Source organism: Limulus polyphemus, unplaced genomic scaffold (genome assembly GCF_000517525.1).
Source record: "Limulus polyphemus unplaced genomic scaffold, Limulus_polyphemus-2.1.2 Scaffold4590, whole genome shotgun sequence".
Lineage (NCBI taxonomy): Eukaryota > Metazoa > Arthropoda > Merostomata > Xiphosura > Limulidae > Limulus > Limulus polyphemus.
This window is the reverse complement of record NW_013670200.1, coordinates 47759-70674: the sequence shown is the minus strand read 5'-3', so window position 1 is coordinate 70674 and position 22916 is coordinate 47759. Positions and strand designations below refer to the sequence as shown.

At 32.6% G+C, this 22916-nt stretch overlaps 1 protein-coding gene across 1 annotated transcript in view; it reads left to right on the top strand.

The window, feature by feature from the left end:
• LOC106471387 (long-chain-fatty-acid--CoA ligase 4-like) overlaps window positions 1-22757 on the top strand; it is a 22942-nt gene extending 185 nt beyond the window's left edge. Inside the window, exons 2-12 of the mRNA XM_013931984.2 lie at window positions 103-180; window positions 847-916; window positions 2919-2977; window positions 5116-5180; window positions 5580-5651; window positions 6470-6609; window positions 7063-7235; window positions 16331-16405; window positions 18988-19176; window positions 19282-19557; window positions 21060-22757. Of these exons, the coding sequence (XP_013787438.1) occupies window positions 147-180; window positions 847-916; window positions 2919-2977; window positions 5116-5180; window positions 5580-5651; window positions 6470-6609; window positions 7063-7235; window positions 16331-16405; window positions 18988-19176; window positions 19282-19557; window positions 21060-21217 (1311 nt within the window). The 5' untranslated portion in view covers window positions 103-146 and the 3' untranslated portion in view covers window positions 21218-22757. The remainder of the gene's footprint in view (window positions 1-102; window positions 181-846; window positions 917-2918; window positions 2978-5115; window positions 5181-5579; window positions 5652-6469; window positions 6610-7062; window positions 7236-16330; window positions 16406-18987; window positions 19177-19281; window positions 19558-21059) is intronic.
• The last annotated feature ends 159 nt before the right edge of the window (window positions 22758-22916 follow it).

The window sequence follows — 22916 nt, the reverse complement described above, 5'->3', positions numbered from 1 at the left end:
ATGTGTGTGTGTATGCCAATGTGTATTTATGTGACATATATATACATTTTATGTGTATAAAAATGTCATAGAATATTTTAACAAATTGATTTGGATTTTCAGCACTTCAAGGTGAAAGTCCAGTCCCCAGTGATTTAGCCATAATTATGTATACTAGTGGATCTACGGGCAAACCCAAAGGTATGATATTCCATTTCCTATTTCTGTCACACTGGATTTTTCTGTTAAAGTTTTATATTGTATGTCCAGGAAAATAAAACAGAGGAATAAATCTTACTGACATTTCTTCATAAGTCATAACACAAGTTTTCCAGAGAAAACATTTATAAATGTTTCAACCAGATTGGAACCAGTTTGGAGTAATTTCACAAAAAAAAACTTTTCAAACTTGGTTTGTGTCAGATTTGTGTTTTGTTGTGTATTCAATCTATTTTTTAATACACTAGTGAATCTGTACCTTGACTTATTCCACAAACTTTTTACCAGTGATAATCACACTTGTGCTGACAAAGTCAGAGGAAAACATTTGTGATTGCTGAAAGTTTCAGTACTGTTAAAATTTTCTGCTCCTATCTACGTTCATGTTTGTTAGAGGCTATGATCACAGAAATCTTACACATCTAATAACAACATTGTAAAAATTTGTAGTTGTAAATGATTAAGTCAATACAAATTCATGAATGAAATTTTATTGTTAAGATTTCTTTCTGTTTTAAAGCTAACTGAAATATACCATTTTTTTTGTGTTTGAAATAAATTATTCCTGATAATAAATTTTTGATTACAAAAATGAATTATTCTTTCATTTTTACACTGTTAAGTTTCCTGGAATAAATATTTATACAGGTGTGATGATTACTCATAAGAACATTATCAGTACGTGCAATGGGTTCATGAAAGTTGCTGAAGATTTAAGGTAAGTAGTATATATATACATAATTAGTTAAACAATTCTCATATAAAATATTCCAGAGGGCCAAAGTCAGAAGTGAATCAAGCTTATCAGAAGATATGCCTGCTGAGAAGGAAAATTTGAGTAGCAATTTAGGTTTATTTTTATGCAATGTCCAAGATATTGTTACGTGTCTGTTCGTTAGTTAATTTTCCGTAAATTCGTTCCGACGAAACTTTAGCGACACAAGTCCTTTCTTAAATAAAACTGGTTTATTCTTTCTGAATATAACTTTGCGATACACTTAATTTAAACAGTTGCGCTATAACAAATGCTATAATTCTCAACGAACGTCTCGCGTGCTCGACTTCAACAATACTCAGTTCAATTACACATACCTCCAATTACTCATTACATTACACATATATTGTTCCATCATGTTGTGACCGTCTTATATATACCAGACTACCCCCGATCTAGTAGTCTCCCAACAATTCACGAAATTCGAGAAGGACGTGGCGTGATACTAGTCACGTGACCTCGCTGACGCAACAATATGATGGAAATTGCAGTGGGGTTGGGGTAGAAAAGCAAAATTATTTCGCTCTCTTTATCATATGTTTTTGAACATTTTTTTTTTTCCAGATAACAATTAACATAACATTAAAGAACAACAGGGGACCTTTTGGTCCATCTAGGTCATCCTATCCATTAAACTAAACACTAATATAAAATCTAAAAAATTCAAAGCCAGCCCTTATCATTCAAATGGTTATCAAGCTCTCCGTTAAACTCCCTTAAATTAGAAGTTTTAGCTGATTACAACTAGTTATTGCTTTGGATCAAAAATCAATATATAAAGTATTCAAAATTTTTGGACTAAAGTTAGTTGTAGTCCCCCCCCCCCCCTTATTATGCATATGATAGATTAAGGATAGATACAGGATGTGTGAAAGAATAAGAAATTGTGAAATTTCACATGCAAGAGCTAGAAAAAGTTTGCTAATTTACTCATTTATCTAAGAGAAAAGAAAATTCTTTTGTATTTATGCCTAAGCTGTGTTACGTGTAAGATATGAATGATACTGTTTATTTTTTAATGCTTGGTAGTGTATCATGTTCATAATTTTTTCATGTAATTTTCTAAAAAATTATTCTGTGTCATGTTTGATAATATTAAACATTTTGGTCACAAAATTTCATACAAGATTTTGCACCTAAACCATATTTTTTTCTATGAAAGATTGGAACCTATTGTTTCTCCAATACTTGCTCATTGTTTCTAGTTACCTATAACTTTATCTTATAAATTTGAGCTGTAATATATATTAACAATTTCTTTTTTCTTTTCAAGAAAAATTATCTTTAAACTATTTATGACTGCTGTATCATGTTGTTTATTGTTTTTCATGTAGTTTGTACTGTGATTCTTGATATTTTTTGTTTCAAAAATTGTTGAATCAAAGAACTTACATTTTCCCAGCAATGTTGTTCTTATGTGACAATTTTTTTTTATGAAAAAAATTTCAACTGATAAATCATAGTGTCAGAAATAATTTGGTGTTTGTTTTATGACATGTTCTTTTTAAAATGTCCTGGTGGTTGAAGTGCTCTGCTCACAATCTGAAGGTCGTGGGTTCGAATTCCCGTCACACCAAACATGATCTTTCTTTCAGCCCTATGGATGTTATAATGTGATGGTTAATCTCACTATTTATTGGAAAAGGAGTAGCTGAAGATTTGGTGGTGGGTGGTGTTGAATAACTGCCTTCCCTCTAGTCTAATACTGCTAAATTAGGGATGGCTGGTACAAATAGCCGTCGTGTAGCTTTTTGCAAAATTCAAACCAAAACAAACTTTCTAGAACAAAAATATCAAATGTTTTTTGTGTTTTTGTTGTATGGAAAGTCAGGGACAAAATGTTTGGATCCTAATATTTTTTATAAAGAATGTGAGGAATGAATTTTTATAGTTTCTTTGTTGATGTCCTGAGGTAATCCTAACTCATGTGTTGTAAACTTTTCAGGCCAGGAGATGTCTATATGGCATATTTACCCCTAGCTCATGTACTGGAGTTAGCTGCAGGTCAGTTTCATGTACTTGTGTGTTGCCTGTAATTTATTGGAAGTAGATAAGTTGTACAGTTTGTCATTATGATATCTTGAGAATATTCTAGAAAAAACACATATACCAAGACAGAAACTCTTAAGTCTTGTCATTAAAACATAAATATAGTATATACAAAAAAGGTCATAGAAAGAATAACAAAATAAAACACCTGAGTTCTTATAAGCTTTCAACCTTCAAAGAAGTGTTTTAACATACAAGTAAGGTGCAATATTAAGTATCTGATAGACAAGCCTCTAATTTTAAAATACAGTTGTTGCAAAATGCACAAATAACATTGTTTAGATAGTTAGGAAATCTTAATAAGCACTAAATCAGTTGATTTCTACATCAGTATATGTATTATGTCTCTTTGTTTTGTATAATTGAGAAACCTCATAATTTTTAACACTGTCTCATGAGCAAAATAATTTAATACTTATCATCGGTGACAAATAATTAAATATTCTATGAAAATATGGTTATTCTGTTCTCATTATTGTATCATGATCTTAGGTTTACTTGAGAGGAAGGATGACTTGTAATTCAATGAACTGGTCAACCTTTTTAATTAGAAGGTAATATTTATGATAGCAGTACAGTATATCTTATCAATATCGTATACTTCAATATGCTACCAGTATGATAATACAGAGTGAAAGGTACTAGCTTTGTTGTGCTGGCCTCAATCAGCAAGTAGTACTGTAATTTTTTTATCTACCTACATGAAAATGAGGCAATATTATTGTATTTTGAAACGATTATAATCAGTGGGACTTTTTTTAAACTTCAAGTCTCACATCTATATATATAAGAGCCAAATGTCTGTCTCTCTGTCATGCTCCTGAATGATTAATCATAGAAAAAGAAATTACATAGAATGCTTGTTTTATTGCACCATGTCGAATAAATTGATTTGATTTGTTATCTCCCCTTTGGTGCTTCTTGTAGAAATTATGATTGTCAAAAAGCACTCACTTAGGTAGCAGTCTATTCTTACACTCAGTGAAATGACAAGGAAGGTGGTATCCAGTGTAAAAAAATCCCTGTAGCTACTTAACGAATTGAATTCTCTGTTATGCTGGATGAACCCATTGTATAAAAACCCAAACATTTTTGCCAACAGTATATCGCAGTCAGTCTCCTTTGATGAAAAATCAAATTCAATGCCATTTTCTTACTGAAATAACACATGGAATGACAAAATATGGTTGTAAACAGCCCACTAGACCAGTAGTTTACAAACTATGTGTTGTGACAAATTGCTAGGGGTGTTGTGAGAGTTTCACTAAATGAAGAATGATTAAGAACATAAAAAAACTACAAAACAAATATTGCATGTGGAAGAAGGGGTGTCATGCAAATTAAGGTAAGTGGGTTAGAGTGTCGTCAGTGAAAAAAGTTTGGAAAGCAATGCATTAGACAGTCATATCGCATATATGCTATGATCCAAGGAATTGGGTTCATTGGACATTTTTTTATTTATTCATCACAATTTTTAGGAAATTTACCATTGAATTTTTTCAGAGGACATCTGCTAGTTTGATATATTTTTCTTGTTTGCTTTAATAGTTAATAATATCTTTAGTAAAATTAATGTGTCTTAAGTAATTTATTACCTCATAAGTGTAAAGAGTGACTCTTGTCATTGACATAGTCATCAAATATTAAAGTACATTATTGTAGTCTTTAAAATATGTTTTGGAGAACTCATAGACATATCTTGCAGTAGTTTAACTACATTTAGAAATCTAGCTCAATATAAAGTTTTCAATGTGTAAGGAGAGACAACCAATGTATTCATGATTTTCAAGTATTTTATTATTTTAACACTTTCAAACAACGTAAAACATCGTTCATCCATATTATGCATATGCTGTTTTAATAAAAAAAGCAATGTGCACTGATACTTTTGATTAACTATTTTTGGCATAGATACTTTTTTTTTAATTTCAGAAGGAGATTATGCAAATAAAAAGTAAAACATGTAGAAAAATGTATGATTTAGTGTTAGAGAAAATTATTCCTACAAATAAGAATGGAAGAGGATTTTTAATATATTTGAATGTCTTTTGCAGCATGTATTGATTATTTATTCTTATTTTTTTCTGCAACAGAATGCTGTTTCTTAGCAGTTGGAGTTCCTCTTGGTTATTCCTCTCCTTTAACAATGACAGATAAGGTAAAGAAGTTTGATGTTATTTTCTTCTATAACTCAACTTTTTTATTATATTTTCATCAACTACAACAGAGCAAGTGTGTTTAAGTCATTCTATTTTATGAAATATTATGCAAGGCTTAGAAACTATAAGAATATCCATGCAGAGGAGGAAAAAACTTACTTTACTATAGGGAAATTCTATGAGATAAAAATTTCAATTGAGAACCAAAAATTTTATTTGAAGAAGGATATGTTAGAACAGTTTTTCTTTTTAGAAGATTTAGAACTTCTGAAAATTAACAAATGTTAAAAAAGAAGATTGATAATGATTTTTCTTTGCATATTTTTTCTTGTGTATTGAATTATAAGGAAAGAATCTGCTTAAAAAATGAAATTTAATGGAATTAAATTTGTTTGTAGTCTACTGCTGTAAAAAAAGGCTGTAAGGGTGATGCTTCAGTTTTGAAACCAACAGTTATCTCAGCTGTTCCTGTGAGTGAAAAATAAATTTCTTATAAAATAGAATTTATTTAGTCATCTAAGGACCACAGTTTGTGTTTTAAGCTCAGAATTATAAACTAGACATTGTTTACACAGAAAAGATATAGTTTCATAGTCACTGTGGATTATTGAGGTCGGTTCAAAGAAGAGGTTTATATCAACCATACAAATTCTCCTTGAACTAGAAATAACTGTTCACTATTGTATATTGTTTTTCTGTATTTGAAAAACAAATCCTTGAACTACATGCTTTAATTGATGAAAGGTGACTATAAAACTTAAAAACATTAGAATTTCCTGTGATAATTAAAATTAATAATGTTGATATTCATACAGATGTAGATTTATTTTTAATTTTGTTATTAATTTTGAAGTAAATGTTTTATCAGTAGAGAACATTTTAATGCAAGCCTTTTTTCAAGACGTACTTAAAATGTATATTTTACAGCAGTTTGTTTTTGAAAGTTAACTGCTGTACATTTTACTACTAACAAATATATTTTAAATCAATTCTGGTTAGTAACAGTATGATATTTATTTATGATCTTTAATCAATCTGGATAGTTAACATTGCAATATTATTGCTAATGGTACATTAGTTATTTTGAAAGAAAATGCTGAACAGTGCTTGTTATTTTTATTTTTTGTCATTCTTAAGTTTCACATTTTAACCAGTTCATTTCATGATATTTGAAATTTAAATTTAGTCTTATCCTTTGCTCCTTCAATATTTGGTAGAAATGTGCTTTTTTAATATATGTTTATAACTTACTTTTCATTTGCTACATAAAAATGATAATTTGTTTTAGTTAATACTGGAGAGAATCCAGAAAGGAATAACAGAGGTTATCCAATGTGAAGGAAACTTCACCAGAAAACTTTTTGATTTTGCATTGAAGTACAAACAGAGATGGAAGAAGTGGGGGTTTGAGACACCCATTATAAATTGGCAAGTTACTGATAACCATCTATAAGCTAACTTAGGAACTAATACATAGATTATTAATACTTCCTTGTACTTAGCTTATACCTCTTATACTGAACATATTGAAACACCAAAGTTTATATACTTAAGCACAAATTGCAATGTACTCTAAGCCAACTACTTTTAAGTAAAAAAGTTTGTTTTTTATATATTTTTATCATTTAACATATGTCAGTCTTCTAGGTAAAAGTCTTTTAGGCTTATTAATGTAAAGTTTGTAAGTCACATTAACATTTGAAATGTATTGTACCTTTAGCCAATGTACAATATTATCTTTAAACATAATTATTATTATCTTTGAAATAAAGTATAATTATCATCTAGAATTGTTTTATGATTGTCAGATTTTTGGCATTTAGTGTTAATCTTAAGAAACCACTAAAAATATCATCATTGTTTGCTTTAATAACCTTCAAGGGTTCTGTTCAGAAGTATCAAAGATTTAGTTGGTGGACGACTCCGTGCTATTGTCTCAGGGGGTGCTCCACTTTCTCCAGATACACACACATTTATCAGCACTTGTCTAGATGTGTACTTACTTCAGGGGTATGGACTCACAGAAACCACAGCTGCAGCAACTCTGATGGAAAGTGAGTTTCAACATGAATAAGATGTTTTTCTGTGATATCAAAAGTAAATTGCTTAAAGCTGAGTTTCGTAGTAAACTTTACCTGTAAGTGTGATTTTAGTTTTTGTTTCAGTAATGTTAAATATCAGTTCATTACATGTTGTTTGATATTAAAAAAAATCATGATTAGATTAAGTTTTCCAGTGGTTCCAAGTGACAAAAAAGATTATATATTTAAGCATTGTTGGATAATTTCCATAATTTATTTTGGATGGCAACACTTAACATTCCTTTGATTGAGCCACTATTAATATGAAGTAAGTTTTTATCTAATATTAGTACATTACTCTTCATTATGATTTCTTTTTTAGCATTCTAATGAAAGATTGAATATGCTTTTCAAAATAAAGAAAATTCCTTCTAATTAATATTGTAACATTTTTTTTCAGAATGTAAATATTCAGATTTAAATCAAGTAGACATTTCTGAAATATTAAAAACCTTTTTTTTAGTTTATCTTATGTTTGTCAACTGCAATGTGAGTTTAGGAACTAAATATCATCGATGCAATGCAGAGAAGATGCCATTTTATCCCATCTACCATGTGCCTTATTCCATCAGTGTCAGGAAAATGTATAGACCCTGCTTTCTAATCAGGAGCCAGATTTTATTGTTGAAAGTCATGCTGTTAACTTCACTATGAATTCTAAAGTGAATGCTATTTCTGGTGCTAGTACTTCTTCAAATATCATGAATTCTTCTATTTTTTGAGGCCTTATTCATGCAGTCAACATGTGTGCAAAGAGATCCTTTAGTTCTAATATAAATACTTATTGATAAATGCATTTGGCCTATATTAATGCTTCTTTTGGGCTAATTTCTCATTTTTTTTTCTTGGGTATACTCAATTTCAAATCTTGAACCCATTTATGTTACACCTGATGTTAGTGTCATGTTGGATGATTCATGAACATTATTTCTTCAATCACTTCCTGATATTTGGGTTATTACTGATGCTTGTAGAAATCAGCAAAATGCTAATAGCCTTCACATTCCCTGCATTATGATACAAGAGAGGTTTTAGTGTGGTAATCTTCTACTCTTTTTGTTTTCTAAAGTTCTTGACCTCCAGACTGGTTATTGGTAACTCATCTTCTGGTTTCTGTTATGTGCATTATGATTTGTCTCACTTTGAAAATTTATTTTTGGCACAGTCATTAGCTACCAACTACTCTCTTTCTCCTGACTCTTTTAGTCAGTGTCAAATTTCTACCTTGGATGACAAAGGTGGATATACTGAATGCTTATCTGCATATACCCTAGTCATATGTCACCTCATCATTTTGGGTTTTACCAATAAAGGGTGGTTTATCAGTTCATTGCCCTTTTCTATTTGGTACCTTACACTTTATTTTGAGTAGCCAAAAGATTTGTTGGTCTTCTTCTTTCACTTGACATCAGCTTTCAGTTGTACATGGACAAGTAGCATATTTTGAGCTTTTCATCTACTTAATCTGTTCATCAAACTCAGTTGAACATATAGGTAGCCACATCTCTTGGGTGAATGATCCACAAGTCTAAGTCTCATTTATTATTAACACAGTATTTGCTATATTAGAGATGTTGGATCATTACAGTTTAAAGAATACTTCTGCTATCTCTCATGACATTGCAATCCTTGGAGTCTCATATTCGTACATTTCTGTCTTGTACACTTACTACCTGAAACAAGATTGTGGCTGTTATTCCCCTTTGGATGGTCCCGACCTGTTTAAAGGTCACAGGCGTTGATTGCATGTGGTAGACTTCCTTTCAATACCAGACGTCACAATCTTGGATCAATAGCTCAGAGCTCTTCCTGTGTAATACCCAGGAATTGAATTATTTCTGAATTTTCTAGTTCTTGGGTTTGAACCATTCTACACCATGGGACACATCCTCATTCACACACTTTCTTATTGTGGGATTGGGTTACTATATCTTTCTTCAGTTAGGATCACTTTCCTACCACTTTCTCTCCCACTAGGATGTGCTCCTCTCATTTTCCATCCTGATTTTTACACATTCCTCAACTGGGCGAAGAGTATACCTGGATCAGAAGTGGTGCAGTTCCCCTCTCCAGATCTTCAGATCTGACTCTCATCTACAAGGGTATCCTTCAGATGCTTTCAGGAGGTATGTCTGTTCTTCCCTCACACTGGTCTCTCCTCCTAATTAATGTGGGATTCTTGTTAATCTTGTGAAAATATGTAAGTACCATATCGAAAATATTCCTATACTGAAAATATATTTCCAATAGGTTCTTCCTTTCTCTCACACTTCCCACCCCTCCTCCCCACTCACTTCCTGGTGCTTCCATCATCTGCCAAACTTTGAAGTGATAGTTCAGTAGAAGCATATAGAGGGAGTCACATGTGTCATGTGAGTGTACTGTGATCCTATTGGTGGATTGGTGACACATTATGATTTGAATGAGACACATCTTCGAATAATTTGATTCCAATAGGAGGGATGCAAAAGGCTTGTGGCATGCATTATAAAAAAGTTTGCAAATAGAGGGCAGCAATAAATGACAACAGCTAATCTTGTGAGAGGAGGGAACTCCCTATCAGAAATACATTTTCAGTATAGGAAAATTATAACTTTTATACTTCTTTTGCTATTTAGGTTAAGTTAGTTTAAACTTGCATTTGGAGTTGGATTATTCCTTTGTTTTTGTTTGCATTTTACTTCATTTCACTGTTAATGCTAATTTTTTGGTAAATTACTTTTTCTTTACTACTAGTAAGGTTCTTCTCATGGAGTGGTCCCTTCATCCTCAGGTTTTCTGTGGGTGTTTTCAACTGGGAACTCTGCATATATATACATTTCTCACTCACTGGAATACCAAACTTCCTTCCTTTTTTTGGTCTCCAGTTCCTCACCTCTCAGCTCTGGGGGTGGAAGCTTTCAGTTGAAATTGGAGGGGGTCTTAACCTATATGCCTCCCTCCAATCAGACTCTTTGCCTTGGTCTTTTCCCCTATCCAGATGGCTTGGCATAGCCAGATGGTTAGGGTGCTGGATTCACAATCTGAGGGTGGTGAGTTCAAAATCCTGTCCCACCAAATATTCCTACACAATATTCCAAATATTGTTAGGCCTTATTTCCTATTTCCTTACCTTCTTTTTCCCTCCTGTTCGGGTCAAAGGTATTACGCTGTTGATATGGAGGCATTATATTGTGATGGTCAATCCCACTATTTGTTGGTAAAACAGTAGCCCAAGAGTTAGTGGTGGGTGATGATGACTAGCTGCCTTCCCTCTAGTCTTACACTGCTAAATTAGGGACGGCTAGTGCAGATAGCCCTGGTGTAGCTTTGCAAGAAATTCAAACCAACCCATTTTCCCTTAAGACCTATTTCCTCTCCCTTCTGATATGCAGTCATTGTTGTTCTGATATTCATGTGATTAATGTTTCCCGCATCCTTTACCATTCCTCATATGTTCTCTGCTATCTAGATTCAGCCTTCCTTCTCAGAACATTGGCTGCATGGGAAAGTTGTTAGGCCTTATTTCCTATTTCCTTACCTTCTTTTTCCCTCCTGTTCGGGTCCAGATCGTCTACTTTGTCCAGTGTGTTACCTGCTGTGTTATGTGGCTCGTACTGCCTCCTTTTGTGGTTCTCATTCCTTTCTTTTTTTTTGTTCCATGGAATTCCTCTATTTCCCATGATCTTTTCACCTATTATTGGATTTGTCCACTCATAAGACTGGCGTATTCTGACATGTCCATGGACATTCACCATCTACATCATATTTCTTCACACCAAATTTGTCATCTAACTATGTCTTTAGCTGCTCACAAGCTCTGTCTTCTGGAGGAGATTGTTCAACCTGGTATGTGGACAACTGTCAATACTTTTTTTGCTCTTTATCTGCACAACATAGCTGTGTCTTTCTTGAGCGGGTATCATCTTCCTATTGTGGCAATTCTATACATGTCTGTTTGCCTTTGCCTGGGGTAAGTCGACATATTATTCTTTTTTTACATTAATTTGTTGATATACATCATATTTCAGGATCTCACCTGGTGGCAGGTGTTGCCTGGTCAGGTATACTGAATATTATATTTTGGCACTGTATCTGTATACTTCCATAACACTCACTGCAGAGATGGGGTGTTTTTGTAAGACCACCAGCAGCTTATCTAGTGGTGTGTATATATCTATGTGTATACATATTTTCTTTCTTATCACTGTATCATATATAACGGACTGTCACTCATGGAATTCATGAGTAAAGCAGATGGGGATTTTTGCAATCAGGGTTTTTCTGCTTTTCAAAATAGGGAATTGCAGACACCCATTGCACTGTCTCCAGTGTGTCGTTCCTCCAGACTCCCCATTGCGTATCACCCCCTTTTCTTCCAGTGGACCACGGGAGTTCTTGTCACTTCCAGTTCCCAGTCGCTGGAGTGATGAACCATGGAGGTTTCCTTTGGAGTGGGATTTGTACGATAAAACAAACTTCATAGTCATATGTGCCCACTCTGTGAAAAGAGAGCTATCGTCATTATATTTTATATTATACAATATCATAATATGATCAATCCAAGGCATTTCTACCTTATGTATTTTGCCTGGGTAGACCACACTTATTGATTGTGAAATACAAACTTTATGTAAGGTGCTTCCACTGGATGTTTTTTGCCCAGATGGACTGCACTTTCTATACTCAATAAAACACAAGGTGCTTCTCTCAGATGTTTTTGCTCGGGCCAACTGCACTTGTTGTTCACTAAATATTTTTTTTTTTATGCAAGGTGCTTCCACTCGATGTTTTCTGCCCATATGGACTGCACTTGACATTCTCACTTATATCACAATGTGCTTTCCCTTGATGTTTTTGCTTCAGAAGACCACATTTGTTGATCACTAACTAACTTATGTTCATGATATGAAACAACCAATTTTATGAAAGATGTTTCCACTGGATATTTTCTGCCTGGATGGACCACACTTGTCATATTACATCATTTCACAAGGCAATCCCCTGGATGATTTTTGCCTGGGTGGACTGCACTTGTTGATCTCTCAAAATTATTACATTCAAGAGGTAAATCGATCAGTCTTACGCAAGATGCTTCCACTACATGTTTTCTGCCTGGATGGACTGTACTTGACATGCTCCATAATTTCACAAGGCTTTTGCCCCAGGTGTTTTTACCTGGGCTGATTGCACTTGTAGATTACACAATTTGTTATGTACAATATATGAAATGAAAAAAATACCATGCAAGGTACTTCCACTAGATGTTTTCTGACCAGTTGGACTGCACTTGACATAAACTGACATATACCAAGGTGCTTCCTCAAGATGTTTTGCCTAATTCGACCACACTTGGCTATATTAATGTAAATCCAAGGTACTTTCGTGGATGTTCTTTGCTTGGGCAGACTGCACTTGGCCTATTCATATACTTTTACGGCCCTTTATCCAAAGCCACGTATTCTTATATCTGATTCCAGGCACCTTCTCCAAATCTCACTATGATTATGTCACGTGCGCTCACACTTGATATATATGTGGACATCTTATGTACTATCTGTTGTCCATGGTGGAATCTGTAGTACATGACATGGTGCCTGTTTTTTTAAATTCCACCCTATGTGTCTTACTTGTTCGTTACTGGGTGAATAGCATATCTGTTCCAGAAGTAGTGCTATACCCCACAGATGTGCCTCATTTTATAATTGTGGCACACCTGTTCTTTCACTGCAGTTCTTCTTCACTTGTTTGATTACTTTTGCACCTTCACCGACTCCTCCACCTTTGCAACATGGGATTCTAGCTTTGGGTAATGGGAGGTAGTACCATTTCGGAAGTTAACATTTCTAACACTAAAAATGTATTTCTGCTAGGTGCTTACTTCTGCTTACCCACTTCCTACTCTTCCTCCCCACTGAATTGCTGGTGTTTCTTACTTGCATCTGTCAATTCTCAAAAGTGAAGATTTTGACATACTCCATAATTTCACAAGGCTTTTGCCCCAGATATTTTTGCCTGGGTTGACTGCACTTGTTGATTACACAATTTGTTACGTACAATACATGAAATGAAAAAAATACCATGCAGTATAGGTGGCGCACTATGATTGGTGGAGGGTAATCACATGTGCAATGGCACAAAAATGAAGGGGTATAAAAGACTGGTGCACTGTTAAAAAACTTTAGCAATGCTTAAAGAGCAAATCAAGGATGAGATGCCTTTGGGTGAAAGGAGGTACGTACTTATTGGAAATACATTTTCAGTGTTAGAAAATGTTAACTTTGACAGGTTTTTACCTTTTAAGTTTGATAAGAACTTAATTTACATAATTCATTGAGCTTATAGTTAGTTCATTTTCTGAATTTCATGAAGTACAAACAAAAGTCTTCTTACAAAAAAATAGCTTCCCTTCACAACCGAGTGATGGTATTATTAAGAAATATTTAAAATCTTTGTACATTTCTAAAGTCAGTAAACATATTGAAACTAAAGAAGTAGTTTATTGTTTCTTACCTTTTACAGACAAACATTCATTACAATTGAAGAAGAAGATTAAAAATGATTTTGAATAATAAAGTGTGTCTCAAATTAAGTTATTCCTAAAACACATTGCTCTTATGTCCTCTATAAATTTACATGTTCAAGTTGTAACCATGGCTATATGGGCACTACAATTTATTGTTTGAGCTCAAGAACTAAAGAGCATGTGCAAAATACAGTACATAATCATCATTACCATTCACCATCACTGTTTGCAAGGGAGTAAGAATTACTGCCAACGAATTCAGTATCTTTAGAAATGCGACCAATGAAAAGATGGTCTGCACTAAAGAAAGTTTGTGAATACGCAAGGTCTGTCCAGAGTTGAATCTATGCCCATAATGCTTCACATGTCTTATTTTCTTGAAAGGCTTTATACTTGTACCCAGATCATTCCTTCCTACCTAAAATTTGAATTAAGTGAAAACGTAACCATTGTTTTTCACCTCTTACATGTTACGTATACCTTTGCATTTGTTCTAGACAAAATTATGTTGGAGCTTCGTGAGAGGGTGATGCCCTCTGCAAGTGGACAGAAGATGCCAATTCAAGGCTGATGATGCCTCAGTGGGTATCTTCCTACATTTGTGTGCATGTGCTTGTGTAGCATTCGAGACATTGGAGATGAGATTTTTGTTCTCATAGCTCCAACCATGATGGAATTACCTTAAAGCTATCTTTTATTTTTTTCATTAACTTTAATTGTTATTGCATTAACCTTGAGTTGGTAAGATAATTTTTGGGTCTGCCTATATCTTTTCGATTGTTACTGAGTTCCCACTTACTACGTTAGTTTTATGACTTGTCTGGCCTTTCAAGGTGAGGAGGATAGGAGGCTTAATTCCAGGAATATGTTCAGTTATTATTTATCATAAGTCCTCTATCCTGAGAATTGTCCATTACAGGTACAAGATAATGTGTTGTATTCTGACCTTGCATATCTGTTATGTCACTACCTGTGACCACACCTGGGAATATTCATTGACTCCACACATATTTATATGATGCCCAACCATCTTTTATGGATGTATATATATATATGATTAAATGGTAAAGGGTTTCCAGGGGGATAAGCCCTGCTGATAAGAATGCCTTTCTGGTGTTCTCATTTTGGTCCATTCTCCTTGAAGATGATCCACTTCACTTGATACTTCCATGATCCAGTCCAGTGACCTTTACTCTCATTCTGGATTTTACCTACTTAATTTATTTGTTGTGGTCTAAGTTGTTCCCTTCCTGCATAAGAGCATTACTTTTGGTGAACCAGTGTTCTTTGTGGCATTTTCTGGTTCCTTCCTTCATTTTAATGTGGGTATTCTAGCCTTTAATATTTCTAAGTTAAGTTTACTTTATTTGAATTTGACATTTCTATAATAAGAAAAAATTTCAAACCAATAGATATCTCTGAAATAAATACCCAGCCACCTTCTTACAACTGAAAGGAATATATTATACAGGTAACAAAAGGCAAATTTTATAGTGTCAGAAGATGCAAACCAACTTTTTAATGTAAATAGATGAGAAAAGGTAACAAAAACTTCATTTTTGATTACAGAAAAGATACACATGGGTAACAAAAGACCAACTTCTGAGTGCAAAAAGATACAAAATAAATTATCATATTTATTCCAAGAAATTCCAACTATGTGAACAATCTAAAAAAAGAGTTATTATTTAAAACTTACAATGAGCATTATATATTATTATATGATTCAACTCGTATCCTCAAAATTGTGTGGACAGACAGTGAAATAACCCAAAATTAAAATAGTGTCAGGACACTGTTTTTTTTGTATGTGTTTTAGTATTTTGTGTTGTGAATTGCATGTTTAAAATAAACAAAATTTAAATAAGGTACTAAACACCTCTACAAAAAGGGTTAACTTTCAATGAGACTTCGAGAGCAAAAGACCCACACATAAGTACTAAATATCTTGTTTTTTATGTATATTCTTTATTTATTTATTGTTATAAAAGTAATAAAATGTAAACATGTATACAGTGTCAGGGTAGAGAAACAAAGAGTTAAAATATAGTTTTACTGAAAAAACTTGATATTCATATAGGATGTTCCAGAGATGATGCATATGAAAACTAAAAACTGTAAAAAACATTTTTAATCTTAATATGAAGATTACCTTGCACTGAGACTAGTCAAACTCTGACTCTATAAATTCACAGACAATACGTAATAAAAAATACTTAAAAATTACATAGTGGTTGCAAAGTTGATCAAAATGACCAAGTCCATATAAAGAGGGCTAAGATTGCAATATTCTGAACTCAGTTGTTTAAGATCAGATTTCAAGCTGCTACACCCAGTTACTCAAGATTACAGTATACTGAACTCAGTTATTTAAGATCAGATTTCAAGATATTACACCCAGTTACTCAAGATTACAATATACCGAACTCAGTTATTTAAGATCAGATTTCAAGATATTACACCCAGTTGCTCAAGATTGCAATAGACTGAACTCAGTTGTTTAAGATTGCAATATATAATATTTTGTAGCACATGTAAGTTCTCAGTAATTTTTGTTTTTCAGTGAATGACTTAAGCACTGGAAGAGTGGGAGCTCCAGTTGCTGACTGTTTTATTCAACTTAAAGACTGGGAGGAAGGTAAAGAGATAATGAAATACGAATAATATGCTCTTTGTTTTGGAAACTGTTATTTTTGGTAGTTTTCATTTTTTCAAGTAATTTGTTTTAAATTAAACTTTCATAACACATTATACCTTATTCAGGTTGATTCTAGTAAATTTTATGTTTTAAAAAACCAGTTAGCAAACTTTATAAGTCACCTCTTAAGTATTGCAATTGCTAGTGAAATAGAAAATATTTTGTTGGCATTTCTTTGTGAAAGATCAAATTGAATGATATCTTTTTTGTAGAAGGTTTACTTTTAAAAAATAAACAGGCATGAACTTTTCCTGAAAATTCATGGAATTCTGTGGATTATAATTTGTGTAGAATGTCTTCAATGAAATCTTTATGCAAAAAGAAGAAAATAGTTTGTTTTGGATAAACAGTCTTGTAGGTCCCATGTCACTGATTTATTAAGATTAATGTAATTTCAATCTTATCTTGTATAAAGTTCCTTATCTTATGTCTATGAAATCTTTGTTGTATTATGATGATTTCCACATAAGGCAATTAGAGATTTCCATGTGACTCAATTGAACCAATCAAAAAAGGTGGTCACAAGTACTTGGAAATTCTTGCACTTGTAATTACAGAGTAGGGTTTTTCCCCCACATGATGTCATTGTACCATGGGAAACAGTCATATGTTTGAACACTTAATCTAAATGGTTGTGTAAGTATAATTATTTAACACCAGCCATTCTGGATAATAGAAAGGAAGGACACTAATACAGCCAGAGCAATATAAATTACAGTGAAAAACATATGGATTTGAGAACTTTTAACATTTAGCCTTATTGTTCAGTGTACTGGTAGAAGAAAGAGAATGGAGGACCACAACATTTTGATGGGCAATGAATTTTAAATACATTTTTCTGTATTGCAAATATAATTTAAATACATAACTGTAAAGATGGTCCCATCCATGCTAGAAGGCAACATAAATGAAGATATACGCATACTTGGAAGGTCTTTTTTATAAGAATTAAAGAGCCTTTTATAAAATCAATATAATATCTAAAATACTTAAAAACAGCATATACTTGAATAATGAAGATGCACTAAAAATTTGTAGTTTTAAAGTTGTTTAGCATTATTAATTTATAATTCAAAGTAATTAACAATTCAGTTTCTTTATTGGTGCTTAATACCTATAACTTGTTGGGCTAAATGAATCATGTTGCTTGTGTAACAGAGAGGTGGATACTCTTGACCAGCTGCTTACCTCTCATGCATGCATTTTTTTTTCAATCCTGAGGCTGCTTACGACTGTTGGGGCACCTTAGATGCTGATGCATCATTAATGATTGTTGGGCAGATATACATGATGACACCCATCTCTTCACAAGGTAACCATTCATAATATAGCAGCGAAAGATTAGAGGTAGTTAGTCAACACCACCCACCACCAACTCTTGTGCTACACTTTTATCAATGAATAGTGGGATTGACTGTCACACTATAATGCACCCATAGCTGAAAGGGTGAGCATGTTTGGTGACAATAATTTGAACTCTTGACTTGCAGGGTGTAAATCAAGTGCCCCAACCATCAGGCCATGCATGCATACTGTGGTATATTATCTATTGAACTTTTAGACCATACTCTGTCTGATTCTTGCACTTTAGTTGCTGGTCTATTACTCTTTTATTGGAAGATGCTAGACTAGTTAAATTTATCACAGGTATAAGTAGATATGTACCCTCAAAAATTGAGTTCTCATCTTGTGTCCTCTATAATTTTGTTCCCTGGTAATTTTAAGGAATGAGTTCTCTTCTCATGCCTTTGATAAGTGAGTTTTCTTGTAATCATATAGTGAAGTTCTTTTGTAGTACCATTGATAATTCAGTTTTCTTGTGCTCTCGATAAATAATTCTATTTTTGTTTATCTAGCCAAGATTTTCTTTTCATGTCTTTTATAGTTGAGTTCTTTTCTTGTGTATTGAAACCTTAGTTCTTTTGTTAATGAAGTTCATATTTTTTACCCTTAATAGTGGGGTTTACTTCACTGACCCTTAATGTTGAAATCACTTATTTGACTCTTGGTAGTGAAGCTTGTTTTTGAGTCCTGATGATAAAATTCACCTCTTAAACCCTGATAGTGGAGTTTCCTTCTTACTTTTAACAAAGGAGTTCCTTAATTGTGGTTTTCATCTGTTGTATCCATGTCAGTTAAGCTTATTTCTTATCACCCTAGTAGTACATTCGAGCTTATTACTTGTCTGTTATAGTGGAGCTCACTTCTTCTACCCTCAGCTCTGAAGTTTCATGAATATCATGCCAAATAAAACCAAGAGACCTTTTTATAGTAACAGCATTACAAAACATAATTTTTCTTTAAATTCTTTGTCGATAGTTTTGTACTATACTATGGCTGGTAATATGTAGCCTTACAATTTTCATTCATAAAATTTGCTAAATTACAACCATGTGCAAAGTATTAATATATAAAAAATAACATTTTTGGAAAATGTATTATAGCTATTCCCATTTAGGAAACCTAGATGATTCTTTTGTCTTTAAGGATTGTTAGTTAACATGTTTGATTATTTTTATAAGGTGGATATTCTGTATGGGACAAACCTCATCCTCGGGGAGAAGTTATTGTAGGTGGGGACAGTGTGGCACAAGGCTATTACAAAAATGAAGAACTGACCAATGAAGCTTTCTTTGAGAAAGATGGAATTCGCTGGTTTAGTACTGGTGACATTGCTGAACTGTATCCTGATGGTACCATCAAAATTATTGGTAAGAACTGTAGATTGAATTATTCAGGATTTTGGTAAAGAAATTCAACTTCCTACCTAAACTGTGATGTCTTCAGTCATTGATAAAAACATTTTTTTTCTCCAGACCGCAAGAAAGACTTAGTAAAGCTCCAGTTGGGAGAATATGTTTCTTTGGGAAAGGTAGAGACTGAGCTGAAGAGATTTCCACTGCTGAATAACATCTGTGTCTATGGAAATAGCTTTGAATCATATGTAGTAGCATTGGTAGTACCAGATCGAAAACAGTTGCATTTGCTAGCTGCGAGCTTGGGCAAAGAGGACCTTAGTTTTGAAGAAATGTGTAAAGACAAGGATGTTATTGCAGAGTTTCTAAAATCCCTAGTAGAGCATGGCAAGAAAGGTATAGGTTTTGTTTTAGCTAGAGAGATTACTTGTGTAGTGTGTCATTTTAAATAACATACGTTAAAATTGCAAGCTAGGAAAATAAACAAACTGAATTGTGTATCAGATTTAAGAAATAGAAAACACATATAGAGAAACAGCAACAAGTTTTTGCTGCATATCTTGTTTTTGAAAACTAATTCTAATATGTCCTGTGTCTAAAGATTTGAAAGTTTAGGTGTGCATTGCACAGATCAACCCTTGGAAAAAAAAAATAATAAATTATCAAGACATAAGTGCAAAAAGTTAATACAAAGATAAGTGTTGTATGGTAAGATTAACTTTCTCATTTGAAGGTAATTAATTTACAGAAATATCAGAAAAACTGCTTACATACATACATGTTACTTCTGACTTTTGTATTCTACTAATTGTTCTTTTATCCTGTTCTTAAAGTGTGGATTATAAGTTAAAAACTACATTTCAACAGATAAGGTTCTACTAAACCATGAAATACATGTTTCTTTATTGTTTCCTTTGAACTTTAAGAAATATGCATTTCATGGTTTAGTAGAATCATATCTGTTGAAATGTAATTGTAACTGATAGTCCACATCTTAAGAACAGGATAAAAGAACAACTAGTATGTTATAAAAGTGAGAAGTGACATGTATGCATCTAAACATTTCCTGATTTTCAGCAAATTACTTACCTTCACTCACCATAGATGATGTGTGGTATAATGTATTAATCTTAGATCAAGTCTTGTAATTTGTTCAGTAAATGGCCCTAAATATAAGAACATACTTTCATATAAATCATTGAAAATTAATGAATAAAGTTTTATTACTTTAAATTAAAGTTTTTACAACACATTTAGAACAACTTATGTTGATCATTTTTGCATGTAAAGACACATAAAGCTCCAATGAGTTTCATAAGTACAAATTTATTGAAAATATTGCATATTTTTAAGAACTTTCTGAATACATCATAATTTCAGTTGTAATAGCTAGTAGCCCTTGAAGGACACATGAAACTTCACAATGGTATCTCATGCCATTTTTCAAAGGGCTTCAAAGGAAGACTATCCCTATGTCCATTTTCTCCAAGTTCCTTATCTTTGACCTTTATGAATTGATTAGAGCTGAAATTGTTCAGAACTGAAATTTCAATTAGCCTTTATAGGCTAATGAAAGCTAACATTGTTCAAAAGTTATTATTAATTTTTATGGGTTGGTAGGAATTGAAATTGTTTAAAACTGGAGTTTGTTTTGGACTTTTATAGGTTAATAGTAGCTGACATTATTCAAAACTGGAATTATTAGCTGGACTTAGTATGGGTGTTGCTTTCTAATATAAACTGTAATGTTTTTCTTTTATTAACACCCACTAAAAGGTGAGGAAAGTGTGAATATTAAATTTAGCTAGGGAGCTGGATAATCAAAAATCTACTGTAAATTTTTAATATACATTAATAGTCACTCTGATTTTTGAAAAAAATGTTTCTTTTCTTTTCAGCAAAACTTGGAGGAATTGAAATTCCCAAAAAGATAAAGCTATGTTCTGAACTATGGACTCCAGAATCGGGGCTTGTAACTGCTACATATAAACTGTGTAGGAATGCCATAAAACAATACTACAAAGATGATATTACTGCTCTATATACCTCGAAATGACATCATTTGAACATTAACATATGCTATAGTGTAGCTTAATTTGTTGGCACATATTTAGACTACTTGTGTAGTTTAGAAGGAATAAAAAAGTTGAAATTTTAAATACAAAATCAGTTATTACTTGACATTTAAGTTCAGCTGTTTTGCTGATTATTTCACATAACCACTTTTTTTGAGAATTTATTTTCTCAAAAGAAAAGTTCAATTTTTATCAAAAGTACATATTTATGCAAGTAAGTAGAAATGTTAATCTGATTTTTTCTACACTTTAAAACAATAATATAATATTTTGTGCTTCCTATACAAGTATTAAGTGATATTCTACTCAGATATGCAATGTGAATTTACTTATGTTGCACACAATAATAAGTTCTAGCATTTTTTTTTCTGTTTACTTGACTTGATAGTCATAAAAACTAATATGTTTAAAAACTCGTATTTAAAAAAAGAACACCGTGAACTAAAGCAGTGTGATAATAAAAGTTCAAAAATATCACCTAAGTGGAAGGGATTTCTAGGGTGTAAAACACAAGTGCTTGAAAAATTTCTATAATTTTAAATACCTGTCAGTCAGAGTGGTTGTTGAAAACTGATGTGTCAACAGATAAGGAAGTTGTCTGGTGTGATACATGGATGAGGTCAGAGGTTAAGGGAAAGAAAATGTAATTGACAATATGGGATTGATGAGAGCATCCTTGTGTTGTAGAAATGAAACTACTAGAAGAAGTTTTAAAAACCATACTGGAAAATTGAAATTAAATACATTTTCTTGAATAAAATGTAAAGCAAAAACAGTTGTAAAATTATGAAAGTTATATTTTAACTAATGATACTAATACCAGAATAAAATGTTATGAACATGAATATGTATATAAAGAAAGAGATAAGTGAAAGAATATTAATTGGAATTTTGGAAACTTGTAAATGTGACATAAGGTTGAAATGGCCCAAAGCCAAATTTCACATGTTTTTAAGTTCCTAGACAGAAAGCTCAGTTTTTCAAGTTAATGCTTTTTTCGTTATTTGACCCTAATGTCTACATCAATAAGTGAAGGCCGTCTATTCACTTGTATATTGATTTTTATAATGTGTATGGTTGTTTTTCAGAGTAGTGCTTAAGAAGCCTCATCAAGTTGCACATCTATCATGTTTTTCTAAAGGACTGCTTTGTATAAGTGGAGAGTTAGAATTCACCATGTCCACAATCTCACTATACAAGCTGCTTATTTGTTGCTATTTGTTACCCTCCATCATTTTGTAAACACTTTATGTTTATGAAAGTGTTATGATTTCCATCAAGCACTTCTGCTTTTACCATTTGTTGATCCTGAGGAAGAATATACTTTTCAAAATCTCCTGAACTTCGAATTTATATCTTAAACTTTCTGAGCTACTACGAAGTTTAATTTTAACTTACAAGTACAGTTGTATAAGCTCTTAGATGTGGTCTATGATATCTAATTCATGTAAGCTATAAAACATGTTTTGGTTTCCAGTTAACTAGCAAAATAAAGTTTTTATATGCCATAGGCATTTCTAAGTCACTTGCATTGATATTTTAACTGATAAAAGAGCCAATCAAAAGCAGGATCATAATATGAACTGAATTCTGTTTGACACCATATCACATGGGATAGAAGGGCTATAAATGTGTGTGTATATATATATTGGTGTACTTTGGTGACAGATTTTCTTGTAG